The 17,823-nt window shown below is 32.3% G+C and overlaps 1 protein-coding gene across 1 annotated transcript; it reads right to left on the bottom strand.

The window, feature by feature from the left end:
* Nucleotides 1-11,032: 11,032 nt before the first annotated feature.
* Nucleotides 11,033-13,276, bottom strand: LOC133171571 (ephrin type-A receptor 2-like). The gene is made up of 4 exons (XM_061306341.1): nt 13,128-13,276; nt 12,819-13,017; nt 11,580-11,699; nt 11,033-11,442 (listed from the first exon to the last, which is right to left on the bottom strand). The coding sequence occupies exons 1-4, from the start codon at nt 13,251-13,253 to the stop codon at nt 11,276-11,278; spliced, it is 612 nt and encodes a 203-aa protein (XP_061162325.1). The 5' UTR covers nt 13,254-13,276; the 3' UTR covers nt 11,033-11,275.
* Nucleotides 13,277-17,823: the final 4,547 nt, after the last annotated feature.

Genomic DNA, 17,823 nt, shown 5'->3' on the forward strand with positions numbered 1-17,823 from the left:
CCTTTTCTATAGATTTGTTACACTGGGGTCCACGTGATTCTAGCAGAGACCCTGTAAAAAAGGACTTAACTAAGGAAAAGCATGAAGAATATATGCCTATTATACATATCTTAAATTCTAATGAAAACAATGTTTTTTAATTAAGATCCATATATTTCTAATGATTGACATAATACAAATTCAAAATAAAATATGCATGTCTATATTATACACTGTACCTTAAGCAGACCAATTGCATTATTACATCCTTCAGGAGACCAACTTAAATCAATGTTTGAGAACTACTTGTGAGAACAATAAATTTGTCTACTTTACAGAACTAAATGTACATGTAATCTATAGGATCATGTTACTTTAATTGACCTGCCTTAGTTCAACACAGTAATCTAACAAAGAAATTGAGCCAAAACAACATTTTAAGACTTTTTGAACAGTGCATGTTCCTATCATTTCAAAACCATTACCAGTAAAAATGCTAATATAGGAAAATGATGACAATTAATTAATATTGTACTTTCAGGTATATTAGATGAAGTAATCTGATTCGTCAAGAAACATTTGTTAAAAAGCACTATTATCCGCTGAATAATGAAGCCACGCCCAGTGTCGCAACAGTCAACATTGCTTGACGACGGGTGATATTCCAAAAAATAGTGACTGCGCAGATTTATGCGCTCAAGGTTCACTATTATTTGTATTTGTATAAAACATTCAGTATAATATAATAAATATTGCATGTAGTTGAGTGTAATATTGAAAATTTTCACCCCTCGAAAACCAAATACGTCAAAAAGGGGATGGGTTTCTTTTCCAACTTCTACATAGTTTCGCCCCTGCAAAAACTGGTATAGACCTTGGAAATGTTTAAACGGGCTAAGAGAAATCAAATGCATCAAGAGTACTTAATTGTTTTTACCCAAGTTACATGCCAAAAAAGATTCAGAGAGACGTCACATAAAGTTAACGTTGATTTGAACTGAAGTTAGGGTGTCAAAAGTCATTCACGTCCAAAAGTGACATTGATCATGTGTGGTAGATAATAAACTCCTACAAGCTAAATATGCTGCCATAATCAAGTGAGGATCTTTCCCTAATCCTAAATATAAATCCATTTACAATATTATATGCACTTAAGCAGCTGTTTATGACATTGTAAAATTATATAAACAAGACCGGTTTATATAATTTATATCATAATATAATTTATATAATTTTATCAAGATAAGTGTATGGGGTAGAGGGAGCAGACATTGAGAATCAATGTTGTCGGACCTCGTGAAACTAAACTAACAGTCTTCCAAATAACCCAGGAGTCCAATGCCAGGGACCTGTTAAATTTGCAGCCGGGCATGAAAAAATTGCCAAATTACATGTCCGAAGAGGGCATATGTGAATCTTCTTTCATTGTACGATCTTTACTTGCCATTTATTCTGTCCTTCCCCCATTATTCGCTTAAACGTTGCTATATGTAATGTCGATGGATTGCCTGTCTACATTCTCGATACGACCTGTCAAATGATTGTCAATCTAATCATTGAAGTGTTTAGTTTAACCTATTTGTTTTCTTGAAGTTGCTTGCTAAATTACGAGATGTTCATCAATGCCACATACTGTGGCACTACAGTCATGATCCCATTTCTGAAATTCAGTTCAGCTAAACCGGCCAACAAATGACCAGCATGCAACTCAAAAGTTATTTATGAACAAAAACGCTTTAGAAAATGGCAATCACAGGCCATGGTTGGTTTACGATGCTGAAAAAATTAATATAAAACCTTTATACCTAATGGGTTTTTTTTGTTGCACAATACTGGTAAATGTAAGAATTTTGAGTAGGACATGTACAAATTTGAATGGGCTGGGTAAAAATGATAGGTCTACATGCCCGAAGGGCATGTGCTGAAAAAGAATTGTTGTGAAGACTGAACTAAAGCGACAGCACCGGGTGATCATATAAAGTCCCCTTTATTACATAATAATTTGGCAAATTATCAACACATCAAGCTAAAATTTCCAACATATCTTAACGGTGAGAATTTTTATTTTTTAAGTTGAAACCTCGTGACCTGTGAAAAAAATGAAATTTGTATCCCATCTAAAGTCTTAAAATGTATCAAGGTAATTTTCAATACAAATTTGCGGTTGGGGTTATAAATGAAGGATAAAACCAGAGACCTCGGAATGGAACACTAGGAAGTCTCTGGTTTTATTCTACCCCCAACTGGAAGTTGTATCCCATCTAAAGTCTTAAAATGTATCGAGGTAATTTTCATGGAATAAATGAGTGCTTTCAATAAAGAGACTCGACCAGAGACGTCTGAAACGATTTATTTGACAAGAAAAAAGTCTCTTGAAGCGAATGATGTCATTTTAAAGTAGGTTAATGATTGATAATGATACATGAACAAAATACGAACTTGAAGCGGGGGTGCCTGAAATTGAGTTAGATACCTTGTGGTAAAAATAAGTAGGGGTGCACCGTATATGAAACAAGTGCCTGTGATTGATACTGATAGTCTGAAATTTCTCTTCACCTAAATATTAAAAGCTTGCAGTGATCGCTATAAATCTATACAACAGTTAAGTTACATACGGTAAACTAACATAAAAACAACATTACAACAGTCATGTTTACAGAAGGTACATTTTGAAGACTCTAGGTCAGTAGGTGAATGTAAACAGGTAAACACACGTGTGACAGTCACCGCAAATATGCACCACAAAACGACTTATAACATTAAAATGTAAATATTCATCTGCACACAGATTTTTGCATAATAATAATAATTTTTAAAAAGTGTAAATTAAAATATAAAATAAACAAACCTCAAACCTTGTAACAAGGCTTGTTTCCCTACAATCTTATTCTGGTTCTCTGTCACTGAAATGCAGGGAACCAGGCTGCGTTATTAACTCGTACACAGATTTGTTGATACGAATAAACCTATAAACATATGGATACGAAATAAAATATTATCATAAAAAAATGAAAAATTTCAAATTGCTTGAAAAATTATCTTTATGTAGTTTATAATAAATGGTTGTAATTGTTTATTAATTTCTATCTATCCATTAAAATTTGATACGCATATCAGCTTAATATGTATCCGTCTGAACAATTATTGTTATTACACTCCCTGTCACATCTTCATAGTTAAGCCTGTAAGCATGGTAAGTAGGAATCAATTTCAGTTGAAGGGGACCAAAACCAAACATTTTTCAGTTTCATTTGGTGGGGAGGGGGGGTATAAACCTCAAATGATCATTTTATCTCTGTCACTGAACTGCTGAAAATAATGAAGGGAACTAGGCTGCGACAATGATTTGTTGACTGAATTAAAATACGAAATAAATTATCATACATACGAAATAAAATAATTTCGTGAAAAAATGAAGAATTTCCAATTGCTTGAAAAAAAAGAAGCTTTTCATGTATGTGATTTACAATAAATGGTTGTACTTTTATATTTTCTATATATCCATTAAAATTTCACAGTATCAGTATTTCACTATTTGTAAACATTAACAATAATATTAAATAAATGTTACACTCACTGTGGCTTTGACTGAGTTACTGTCACATCTTCATAATTAAACGAGAATATTCCCTTCCATAAATATTGCTATATCTGAACTGTTACCAATTAGTCTTTCTTTGGTGAAAGAAAACCTCAAGGATGGAGAATAGGCCCGTACGTAATTTAGTTGGAGGGGGGGGGGGGGGGGGTGAGCACAACCAAACAACATTTTTCAGTTTCAGGTTGGGGGAGGCTACAAACCAAAAATTTTTTAATAAGCAAAAGAAAAATACATTATCAGAGGTTATTATTGAGGGGGCCCAAAAGCAAAAGAAAAATAGATCATCAGAGGTTATTATTGAGGGGGCCCAAGCATAAAGGAGCAATGTTTTCTATAGTATACCTAAATTTCAGCAAAATTACAGGGGGCCTGCCCCCCCCCCCCCCGTTCCTTCAGCCATGTATTGTATCAAATCTGCTTCACCCTGATTCAGATTTTTTTTTACAGCATATATATTCTATTAGCAGAGGATCACATTATATTAATAAACAATTATTAAATTACAGCTATTTTTTTCTTACAGGGTCTGTTTCATTTATACTATATCATGATGATCATGTCCTGCATGATGTTTACAGAAAGTTTAATTTAAATTTTTAAGCTCGAAATAGCTGCGTCAACTTGCGAGACTATTTTTTCAACGTTCGGCCTAATCTTTAAATATTTAATTTGTTTGTGGACTTGCATAAAAGAATTAAAAAATATAGGGGCCTATCATTTAACTTTATTTCGAATTTCCTTCAGGATTTTATATACCGAACTATAGTCTAACGATTATTTAAAATCATACTTTTTCTCTTGAAAGCTAAATTACTAGGCAAAAAAAAAACAAACAAACAAACAAACAAACAAACAAACGAATGTTTGTCTTGTGTATTCTTAATTACAACTTATTACTGTATCATTTTAGTTACTTACCCAAATTTCTCAACATCCATGGTGTTCAGAGGTCATTTTCTGAAAACTGAAGGGGCATTCCGATGGCATTCGGAACAAATGACGGAAAGCACTTGCTAAGAATTCAAAACATGGTTCATAAATTTACAATATTTTTCCTTTTTAGGCTTTTAACATAAAACATGGAAAACTAAGTTAAAGAAACACTCATTTGAACAAATCAAAAGCGGAAAAAATATATATGCTAGATTTTTTGTTTAATTGCATGTTTTTCATGGTCTCCAAAATGCAGAAAAATTATCCTTTGAAATTATACGTAGGTTATAAATTCTTTTCTTTTTTAGGGAAGATGATAGAAATTAGACAACTTTTGAATGTTAAATAACAGAGTTAAAGATTAATAAAATTTAATGGCAGACTGTTTGTTTATCCATAAAAAGACATTTGCAATACTGATGAGGTCAAAATAATAGGGAGACCGAAAAAGGTCGCCTTAATCCAGTGGTCTCCCTAAGCCAGAAAATATATCCTCCTTGGTCTCCTAAAGCCATATGTCATATATATATATATATATATATATATATATATATATATATATATATATATATATATATATATATATATATATATTATTTATTTATTTATTTATTTATTTATTTATAGATTATATACAATGTATAAAGATTAGTCCTTGTATAAAATCGAACATAAGAGAAAAGAAGAATAGAATAAAAATGAACTAAGATGATAGTGTACTGTCCGAAGAAAACGACTTTCTGTGACCGAATGCTTATAAAGGATCATCTGACGCATTTTGATATAAAGGATCAAATAAATCGATTGAGCATTTTTTAAAATGTAAATTGAAAAATTTTAAATGGTTATTTACCCATATCTTATAGTAGTTTAAAATTCGGTGACATTTTATAAATGCCTTGTTTCCATCGACAAAATTTATACCCTTATCAAAAAGAGGTTAAATTAAAATCAATAAATTGACACAGGTATAAGAATCAGTAGCGGATCCGGAGGGGGTGGGGGTGGAGGTTATACAAGTACATCTGTACTACCTTTTAATACCAAATATTTGCATGTAAGAATTGAAAAAAAAAATGAAAAAAACCCAATAAAAATTCATTAAAAAAAGACATTCAGCTACTATAAAAAATTATACTATTGTAAACTATAGTTAACATGTATAGTAAACTGTAGTTTTCTAATTATAGTATTTTTTTATTTTGTCAGGCGTATACGGACCCCTCGTAAATTGGTAAGAATCATATCTATGAATGCAAGCGAAAAGGCTTGTCCATGAGAAGTGTCCACCCCTCGACCCACCCCACCCATTCCACCATCACCACCATGAGATAGGTTTGCGTTGGGACAATTTTCCTTCTTTTTTTTTTCTTTTTACAAATTTTTTGGGTTTTTTAAAATTCGATATGTGCATGTGTAGGCGGGAAAAGAGTTAGCGTGCTTAGTCTGCATAGTTTTCAACAGACCCTCTTTCATATAGAATATATTTATTTTTGATTTGGATTATATAGAATCCACCCATTTAATTGTATTTCTACACGAATATGACGTCAAGTGACATTGGATATATATAAAGTTGTGTTGATTACTACCATGCACACAGCAAAAACACGGGTTTGTAATCGATACACAGGCGTTTCTTACACTCCGCTCCATCTAAAACCCAGCGTTGCCTTGCCAGAATTTAAATTTTTTACAATCTTTTTTTTGGTCTTGTTTATTCTATACATGTATTTTATTTGTTTTTGTTGAATGCATAAATACATTGACACATACTGGTAATAAATAGGCACTAGCTTATAATCATTTTTTTATACTTTTTGCCTCAAGAACACGACTTAAGACGTACTGAACACAATGTCATAAAAGCCTCTCTATAATTTCCGAACTTTCTGCTTTTTCATAATTAAAAAAAAGAGCCCAAGGGCTTTAACGGTTACCTGAGTATAATACAACCCTGAGCAGAGAATAATTTAAAATGCATTTCAACATATAATCAATAGAGTCCCGCCCTAACACTAGAATTCCTAACTCAGGGGCAAGGAATTTCACAAATTTGATAAAGGCACCCTTGCTTATCATAATCATGCACTTAGTTTATCTGCTAAATACCCAGGAGCGGAGAATTTAGGAAGAGGAACCTTTGCTCATTATAACTATGCACTTAGTTTGTTTGCTTAATATCCAGTAGCAGAGAAAAGAGGTTTTAAAAAATAATAATAATAATAATGCAGTTTCAATAAATAATAGAGCCTTACCAAAACAAGAACCCCTGACCCACGGGCTACGAATTTCACAATTTTGAAAGAAGTATCCTTCCTCATCATAACCAGGCACAACCAAGGGACAGAAAGATTTTTAAAGAATTCATCCATTTTTACTATATGGTCAATAGAGCCCCATCTTAAATCCAGAACTCCTGACCCTCGGGCTATTAATTTCACAGTTTGGTAGAGGGCTCAATGCTTATTACATGTACAATCATGCCAACAGTTTGACTGATGTCCAGGAGTAATGAGGAAGATTTTTTGAAGATTGCATTTTTGTTCCCCTGTCCCCATATATGTGCAGTATTCCTAAATCGGTTGAAATTGGTTCAACGGTTCCAGAGAGGAAGCTGAAAATGTTCAAATGTTAACACTCGACAGACAAAAACAGATATCAATAGGTCACCTGAGTGACTCAGGTGACCTTAAAATCATGTTTCTCCTTCAAAGGTTATTTGTCCTATAATGGGGCAACATTAAGGAGTGCAAGAGTTTGATTTACGCAATATTATGGACGATATATATTTAAATACTTCAAAATCAGAATATCTCTCTATCTATCTATATCGTCGTTAATGTCAATACCAAAAGTTATAAAAGTGTTGCTAGTACCTTGACTGGGCAGAACAATGAATTTAATTTTAAAATAAAGTAGACAAAAATTGAAGTCAAGACCAAATCAACCTCTGACAATTACTATCATTAGACGAGAAAGAAAAGAAAACTATTTCCATTTTTATTTATATGTAATGTATTTATCAAATGACACGACAGATGATAGAACTTTTCAGAGACTATAAAATCTCGTCATTTAAGAAGTTAACTCAACGTTCTCAATAGAATGCTGAAGGTTTGTTCATAATTTCATTTTCATAACTTTAAAATGTTTCTCACATTTACATCGCTTATATACGAAACACATTATGTTCTCTAGAACATGTATTATGTATTTATCAAATGTACACGACAGATGATAGAACTTTTCAGAGAAAATAAAATCTCGTCATTTAATGCACAAGAAGTTCACTCAACGTTTTTAACAGAATGCTGAAGGTTACAGATTACATACATATGGTGAACTGAAATTTTAAACACTTATCGAAATACCATCAGAGACGATATACATGTACAGATAACTGATTTTATTGTTTAGAGTAGTACTTAGTAGAATTCATCTGACGGAGCAGCGTTGAAGGTATTCCCAATCTCCGTGGAGAGATCCTTAAAACTGGGTCTGTGTTTCGGCTTTGTTTTCCAGCATCTAGTCATGACTCCGTAAAAGCTACATGGAGATAAAACAACGTTATAAGAAATAGAAAGAGGAATAATTATGGAGAGAAAACAACGTTATAAGAAAAAGAAAGAGGAATAATATGGAGAGAAAACAACGTTATAAGAAATAGAAAGAGGAATAATTAGGGAGAGAAAGCAACGTTATAAGGAATAGAAAGAGGAATAATTATGGAGAGAAAACAACGTTATAAAGAATAGAAAGAGGAATAATTATGGAGAGAAAGCAACGTTATAAGGAATAGAAAGAGGAATAATTATGGAGAGAAAACAACGTTATAAGAAATAGAACGAGGAGTAATTATGGAGAGAAAGCAACGTTATAAGAAATAGAAAGAGGAATAATTATGGAGAGAAAGCAACGTTATAAGAAATGGAAAAAAGGAATAATTAGGGAGAGAAAAGAACTTTATAAGGAATAGAAAGAGAAATAATTATGGATACTAGTACATTAAGAATGGCATGCTTTTTCAAAAATAACAATGTTCTGGACTTACAAATCATTTGCAAACTCTGGTCTCTTCATTCGATGGCCATTTCTGACTTCAGTTTGTACATCTCTACTGCGCATACCGGAGTTTCCCTTGAATTAAAAATTAATCAAACCATTAGAACCTCACCGAGACGCTCTTCAGTAATCACAATGTCGACCTGTCTGTCTGTCTTTCTAACATATGAAATGCAACACTTTGTGTATTATTTACATGAAGTCACCAACAGATTTTGGGATCATTTGGTTAAAAGTCAAGGAGATTTATAAGTGCTATGACAATTATACTTCAATGTGGTGCAAAAAAGCATACGAATTCAACGCCTTTTACTTCAAAGAGGATGTTAAAGACATCAATTAATTTTGAGGGTCACTTGGTCAAAGGTCAGATCCAGATTCTGATGTAAAGATTATTGATAAGGCCAATGTGATGCAATTACTTTAAAAATTTGTGAAGTACAAAATTCATCATAACTACATATTTTTGGAAAAAATCTTGGAAGCAAAAAAAAAAGAAGTTCGGATTACCTGTATTTATTTGACTTAATTATTATAAACAATTATCTATTTAATTTATAGACACAACCTATTTAGTAATTACATAAAGAATAGTTAACTGAAAACGGATATTAAATTTATCAATAACTTACAAAGTTGAAAACCAGAGAGTTGCAATTATTGATACATATATTGAACACAGTTACAATTATTGATACATATATTTAACACTTAGGTGATGAAGAAGTTAACTGTTCTGATTTGAAAGTAGTACAGTTTCATGAAATAAAAATTAAACAAAGACACCTGAGGATTTTAAGGCAATTAAGTCAAAGGTCTTGATCAAAGTTATTAATTTTCCTATCAATATACCTGTATGTGCATAAAATGTCTTAGAATATTGAAGTTTTAACGGCAAAATTAAAAGAGACTGTGGTGATTTCAAGGTCAAGTACAAAATTTCAAGATTCAAAAGCGGGGAGGGGGGGGGGGTGTATGGTTTCTTAATTTAGACACAAACATGTCATACGCTAGGTTGAGATTTTAAAATATGATTATAATTCTTACGTACCCAAACTAAACACTTCCCACAAAACAACTCCAAAGGACCATACATCACTTTTACTTGTGGCGGATTTCAATGAAATCAAACATTCCGGAGCTGCCCATTTTACTGGTATTCTTTCCTGAAATAGTGTGTTCATTACTTTTAAGTTCACTCTTAAATGACTGGTTACATACTTAGAGGAGGAGGCCCATGGGCCTTGACAATCGATCTCCTCTATCAGGAGTTTCTCAACCTATGGCCATTTGGCTCTACCCGGAACTGAAACTTTCGACTCCTGACAAAATTTTTACAATTTGTTAAGGACTTTACAATCATTATTATTATATCAGACAGCTTGTCTTCTATAAATAGTAATAAAGAAAACAAGCTGTATGATGAATTTTATTATACATGTATGATCAATTTATGCCTAACCTTAGGCCTGACTCCTGGATTGGGGTACACGAATTAGGTATAGTTTGTTAAGGGTTAGACGCTTATTACAATCATGCAAATAATTTGCCTGCTTAATGTCCATTACCAAATGAAGATTTTCAGAGGTGTGATATACTTTCAGTGTTTATTTAAATGATAAAAATAATTTGAGTAGAGAAGATATTCAAATATATAATATTTCTTCAACATATGACCAAGGGTTAAAGCTAATGACCCAGTGGCCACGAAATTCATATATATATATATATATATATATATATATATATATATATATATATATATATATATATATATATATATATATATATATATATATATATATATATATATATTAAAAATAGCCATGCTAACAGTTTGCCTGCTAGATGTCCTTGAGTAAAGAAGATAATTTTAAAGATACGAGGCATTTTCAAAGACCAATTTAGCCAGTTCAATTTTACAATTTTAATAAAGGGCTCGTTAGTTTTTATAATCATACAAACGGTTTGCCTTTTAGATATCCATGACTTAATACTTTTGAAGATTGCATTAATTTTTCATTTTTTTTAAGGTTTTAGCTACAACCCTCTGGCCCAATTAAAGGCCATGAATTTGTTCCCTTTGTTCTATGTTGTTTCTTTGCTATCTACCAAAATTTGTTAATTAATATTAGTTCAACCATTGAAGAGAAGAGAGAAGAGAAGAAGTTCAATTGTTAATGGACGAAGACAGATGATGCCATATAAAAACAGATTAAAATACATGTAGGTCACATGAGTGACTCAAGTTACCTAGAAAATACCTGTCCAAAAATTCATTTACATGTACATATGTATGTCGTTATGTGTACTACAGCCAAGATTTAAAAGAAAGATACTAATTTTTTTTGTCGTTGTTGAAGTATGTTTAATGTGTTAATCATAAAGCATGTTGGATACAGTCATACTGGTGTTATATGAATTTATTATGGTCCGAATTAGAGGGGCTATTAACCTTTTCGTCTGATGTTGCATCTTTTTCCTCCTCGTTGCCTTTTTGCTGCGGTGGTTCAGGTCCGAATCCATAGATCTTGGGCTCCAGATCTTCAGTCAACAAAATATTTCGTACAGCAAGTCTTTTGTGCACAAGCTGAAATGTGTAAAAAATAATCATTGTGCTGATTTTCTGGTCAAACAATTTTAAATATTTCATACAATATACATGTATTTAAAACCCCTGCATGAAAAGGCCACCAATCATGGGAGAGCCTTTTTTGACTCGAGGAATGACATTCCCTTAGAAATTCCGTAGACAATTCGATGTAACTGTTCCTCTGTGTCTTCTGCCCATGTATTTTTCTTTTGTAGCAACCAATCTCGAAGTTGCCCTTTTTCACAGTATTCTAGAACCATGAACGGCCCAACTGCAAAATATGTGAATAAACTTTATCATTCTTTTTAATAAGCAAAATTTGATGGCCTATTAAATGTTACTTTTGAAATGCATCCTTTTTAATTTATCTTCCCAATGTTATCTTAATAATAAAGAATGATGACCAACATGCTTCATTATCGACGACAGCGCCAATGAAATGGACGATGTTTGGGTGTTCTCCAACTTCTTTCCCAAAAAAGTTTATTTTTGCTTTCATCATCAGCATGTTTTCTTCACTGTATCCACCTATAATGACAAAGGGGTGAAGTAATAATTAATTGAGCATTTATTTTCAGTCAAATGCAAAGTTTTCTTCACTTGAAATTGTGATAAACCTATACTGATATAGAAAAGGAAAAAAGAAAAACAGATAAATCTAAACCTCAATTGTAAACATTATCTTGATGAATGGGCGTGAAGCATTTAGTAAGCAAACATAAATACTCGTATATTGATCTTCTACAGTACATTTATACATTTGTGTGTTGAAACAAAATTTAAATTCTGAACGAGGGGAATACTTCTCGTTATTAACTGACTGTTGTTTGTTCTCGGGCTTAATATCTTCTTTAAGATTTTATATGTAGTACATACTCAAATTAGGAGTGTGTAAGACCTTGCATTATACTTTAATTATACGAACCCACAGCTACTCACAAAGCTTTAATATAAAACACTACATTCTTTGTCAGTACGTCACAAACAGTGTACAATGTAGGTCATATATAGCATTCGAAATTGAACACCATGCATTTTAACAAACAATATATACAGTTCAAGGTAGAACTTGGGGATATTCAGATGATCAACCATCCAAAAAATTATATGTAACCTGCAGTATTTGAAGCATGTCAGGTAGTATGCTTAGTGAGATGTAGTATAAATGTATCTTCATTCAAAAAAATACTTGGGAGTTGATATTCTCCTAATATACTTGATCACGGATCCAAACAGATAATTCAAATCTCGATAAATAATCGTAATCTTAGTAACAATATGCATGCAAGTTTCATGAACAAAGGGGTTATAGCTATTTGGAATAGAACAGACTCGAATTAAATCTGACATCGCACAAAATATAATTATGTCTCAAGCAGCATTTGAAACCTTACTGCACATCTACAACTTAAACAAGACACTATCAACCATTATGATTAAAGCATTATAAAGATCTTCGATCCTTCCTTGTAAGCCCCTGAGCTAGAGGAACATTTGGATATCTTTGTATCTAACAAGACCGATCGCGTTCCAAAAAAGTGCGCGCAAAACATTTTTATAAAGAAAAATGAAGTAATTTTAGTCTTATGTTATAACCTATTTGTTACTGATTATATATATATATATGATTTTTATGTAAAGTCTTACTTTTCAAAGTCTTTGCTACGACTATTTGTTTGCTCATATTATTTTGTGGTTGGTATCTGGCCTTATAAATGTCCGCAAATCTTCCGCTCGTTAACATGGCATCCAGCACAATGTCAGCACTCGGTACTATCCAATTGTCCGTTTTATTGAAATCCATTTGGCCATATATGTATATATCATCACAATCATAGCCAGGATTCTGCAGACAGAAGAGTTATAATATATGCATACTGAGAAAAAAAAAATCACTTCAAACTTCACTACTCAAAAACATATGGATTATGTATTTATCACCGATTGAATACTTACATGTGCTGTTAATCGATTTGCGATGTTCTTTCTGACTACCGTCACCCTGCGTTGAATGTCTTCTCTCACAACAGTTAAACGTCCAAGTCGCCAAAGAACCACCATAGCAGCAATTACTCCCAACATGATTAAAAATGCTGAAATCAATGCTCTTAGGTATATTAATTATTGCATATTCCGATATCTGGTAAAGTTACCATACTAATATATATATATATATATATATATATATATATATATATATATATATATATATATATATATATATATATATATATATATATATATATATATATATATATATATATATATATATATATATATGGGCTACATCTACAAGAACTGATACCTGACCCAAATTTGTATTGTTTAAACAGACTTTTGAGCATGATCACTGCATGTTTATTTTTATATTTCATTCATGAACCATATTTATCTATACTCTATCTACATAAGCAGATACAAGTGATCAACAAATGTGTCTACACAGACTGATATAAATGGTATTCTGTGTTTAAATAAATTGATATCTATGGTCTAGATTGATCTATACTATGTCTGGATAAACTTAAAACTTAATGACCAAGTTTAACCTATTCTGTGTCTACACAAACTGAAATATGACCAAGTATTATCCTATTCTCTAGCTACACAAACGAACATGCGACCGGGGTTAACAGTGTCTACAAGAGTGGGTATCTATGGCCCAGTTTAACGTGTAAACTGTGTATAACTGATATGTGTGACCTAGTTTTACCTGTATACTGTGTATAACTGATATCCATGGCCAAGTTTAACCTGTATATTGTATATCACTGATATCTATGGCCCAGTTTAACCTGTATACTGTGTATAACTGATATCTATGACCTAGTTTTACCTGTATACTGTGTAAAACTGATATTTATAACCAGTCTTACCTGTTTATTGTGTATAACTGATATCTATGGCCCAGTTTAACCTGTATACTGTGTATAACTGATATCTATGGCCCAGTTTAACCTGTATACTGTGTAAAACTGATATCTATGGCCCAGTTTAACCTGTATACTGTGTATAACTGATATCTTTAACCCAGTTTTACCTGTATACTGTGTATAACTGATATCTATGACCTAGTTTTACCTGTATACTGTGTAAAACTGATATTAATAACCCAGTCTTACCTGTATACTGTGTATAACTGATATCTATGACCCAGTTTAACCTGTATACTGTGTATAACTGATATCTATGGCCCAGTTTAACCTGTATACTGTGTATGACTGATATCTATAACCCAGTTTTACCTGTTTACTGTGTATAACTGATATCTATAACCCAGCCTTACCTGTATACTGTGTATAACTGATATCTATGACCTAGTTTTACCTGTATACTGTGTATAACTGATATCTATGACCTAGTTTTACCTGTATATTGTGTATAACTGATATCTATGACCCAGTTTTATCTATGATCTTCATCTGTCTTCTGTCTTCATTGAGAAATACTATATTGTTTTAACCATGTTTGATTCATGACAGAGGTGAAGATAACGAACTGTGATCAATCTCATAAATTCTATAAACAATACTAATCGTGATCAGGGCGAAAACACAGACCTCTGGAAACACCAGAGATGGGATTGAGTCACATCTGCCTTTGGATTAATTAATCGGAGTAGTAGTTAACATTATTGAAAAAAGTCTAACAATTAATTGCATGGTATGAAATGTCAGTATAATCCAAGGATAGGTTATATTTGCAAACTAGGTCATTATACCCATAGAATTTGCGAAATGCTGACTTCAGATAAGTCTTTAGAAAGCCCTGTAACATCAACATATTTGTCATAAACTTGCCTAGAGTTAAAAAATGTTCACACTCAGAAACTGCTCTTGCGTACGGAAACAAACACTTCGCAGGTGATAGAGGAGTATTATTACATAAATAGGCATAGGCGTCGGAAGCAAATTTAAAGTGGGGTTCTAATTGAAAGGGTGGAGGGCTAAACCAACAAAAAAGGTAAGCCCTAATTTTCAATGCCTATATTATGTCTATCTTTGCAAAAAAAAAGTGGGGGGGGGGGGGCTAACCCCACCCCCCGGTTCCGACGCCTATGATAGGGGAAGTTGATGATGGAAAAGTTGAAGTTCATCCCCTTTAATTGTCATTTTGCTTAGTTGCTAGTTGACATCTATAGTAAGTCAAACATCAACATAGGGAGTACATTACTGATGTGGCAGATTCTGTGGTGTCTTTTATTTTGGTTTCACTGGGGATATATCGAGTTGATATATAAATGAAAGTAACCTATAATAATATATCTAAATGTTTAACTGACAACCACGCCAAGCAGTTCCTTCTTCTCATGTAGACGTTCTTGAAAAAAAATCTGCTACAACAGGTCAGTCGAAAAAGGGGCACAAGTAGAGCCCATTGGAATTCCAACAAACTGTTGGGAAACCTTGTCTCCAAAGACTACATAAATTTGATCAATCATCTTTTTGATATCAGCTTCAGAGTACTTTTGCGTATGGTCAAAAAGCTTTTTAACAAAGTAATTTTGTAGTTAGATGACCAATCACAAGATATGAAAAGAAAGAGGGTGTACAAGGCGAGGACAACCCCCCGCTCCGAGACACTATATTTCTCAATTTTCAAAGTTCACGGAAAAGTTTTATTTCTCTAAAATTATGTTTTCAGTAATGTCATCTTCAATACATTTGATTCATTAATTTTATTGAACGACTAATTAATTGATGATGTGTTTTAAATGTAAAATCTATTTCATATTTAAAAAAAATATGAAAATCGAACATTTCTGAAAAAAATCATACGCTTCAATAAACTCGTTTACTTAAATCACGCTGACACACATCGAAGACAAATAGACTTTGTAGCTTAGTGGTTAACGCGTTTAGTCATACGCCTAACCTTGAGCTTTGGAGAGAGTTCGAATCATGTGTGAAGCCTTTTTTTCTTTTCACATACTTTAAAAACATGAGTGAAAAATAAATTATTGATCAATAATTTATTCAATAAAATATTAAAAGGAAGTAACTTAGCAAAAGAAGATATTGAGAATATAATTTCTAAAAAATAGAACTTTTCATGAACTTTTAGAATTGAAAGATGTCTTTTCTCAGAACGGGGGGTTGTCCTCGCCTTGTACGCCTCCATCCTTTCTGAGTCCCATTTTTATTGAAGAAGCAGTTGTCTGTGATGTCAAAAAGCCTGCTCTTTGATTTATCGGGAGGAATGTTTGGTTAATTGTATTAAGTGCTGAAAGGTTATGTCCTATGATATTGACTTTGGAAAAAAATTACGATTCCATTTTTTTTTTGGGGGGGGGGTTGAGTTTTTGAGAATCCACAACATGTTAGAAAAGAGAAACTTCAACTTAACTGATATGCTTACTGGAATTATTTATTTATGTATGTTATTGTTTGTTGTATTCATGACTTTATGCCAATGTATGATGGCGTTGTCAATAAATGAATTAATACGTTTTGAAAACGTGAAAAATATCATCACCAAACGTAATTAAAATGAATTTTCCAAAAAATTCAGCTTTAGATAATGAACCAAACCTTTGTTGGTTACTCAATACTAAAGAGAATTTGTGGGCAAATTTATAACAGATAACATGTTATAGTAGTCATATACTTTTAACATTGTATTCTTTTTTAACCGGAAATGGTATTGTCATAAGATCATTGTTAAACTGAGCAATGTCATACACCTGTTGTTATACTCCTGTATTTTCCTTATTATTGTAATCATTTCATTTTTGTCAGTTTTGGGCTCTTAGTAAGAAATATATATTCTGATTATAATTGATTCATTTTACAAATATCGGACAGAAACCTTACCAAGTCACTGAACCGTTTATCAGTTGCTGGAAACTTGTCACGGTATTGTTTTAAAAAAGCATCGATGAGGGAAAATCATGTTGTATTGGTGTTTTGTGATTTATCAAAAGTTTGATAGAGAATGCCATAAGGCTCTTTTATTCATATTACAAACAAATGGATCGAAGTTCTGGCAATCTTTTTGAATGATTTCATGGCTATCAAAAAGTAAAACATACGGATACTTTGTCTTCTTAACAGAATATATTAATGTTGGGGTATTCTAAGGCTCAGTCCTTGGTCCCTTTAATATACGTAATTGATGTTTCAGAAAATATGTTGTCTCTCTGCAGATACGTGCGGATGAAAATTCAATAGAAATTTCCTCCTCATATGTTGTTGACATACAGTATAATGTTAACCATAATCTAAAGGTTTAGACAAATGGTCAGAAAAAAGATTAGTTTCAAAATAGTAAATGCTTGATATAGATTAAAAGTGTAATATACTGAGTGTGCGAATGTTTGTATAAAGAAAATAAAGAGCTAGCGAGCAGCATATATGTTTGTTGATTATTTATAGCACTTAATTAATTTATATTCGGACGAACGAAGTGAGGAAGAATATAAAAGAGATTAAAATGCGATGCAGAACTCCGTGTTCAAATTCCCTTGTCGTCAAAAGTAAAAATAAAATAATAATACAGACTGAAATAGCTTCCAACCCACGGGTGTACAATAACCTAAAACAGTCAAGAAAAAGCACGTGCTCGATTTTTTACACATAAATGTATCATGCACAGCAGAGACATACAAATTACATAACGTATTTGCACACATGCATGTTGAGTTTTTCCTGAC

Source organism: Saccostrea echinata, unplaced genomic scaffold (assembly GCF_033153115.1).
Source record: "Saccostrea echinata isolate AGI-Se365-2 ecotype Australia unplaced genomic scaffold, CSIRO_AGI_Sech_v1 ptg000054l, whole genome shotgun sequence".
Lineage (NCBI taxonomy): Eukaryota > Metazoa > Mollusca > Bivalvia > Ostreida > Ostreidae > Saccostrea > Saccostrea echinata.

Excerpts from the sequence above, each read along its gene's own strand:
- LOC133171571 (XM_061306341.1), bottom strand. The coding sequence starts at position 13,253 with ATGTTGGGAGTAATTGCTGCTATGGTGGTTCTTTGGCGACTTGGACGT. Across the intron at positions 11,700-12,818 it reads CGTAGCAAAGACTTTGAAAA|GTGGATACAGTGAAGAAAAC; the intron begins GTAAGACTTTAC and ends TTGTCATTATAG. Across the intron at positions 11,443-11,579 it reads TGTCGTCGATAATGAAGCAT|TTGGGCCGTTCATGGTTCTA; the intron begins GTTGGTCATCAT and ends CATATTTTGCAG.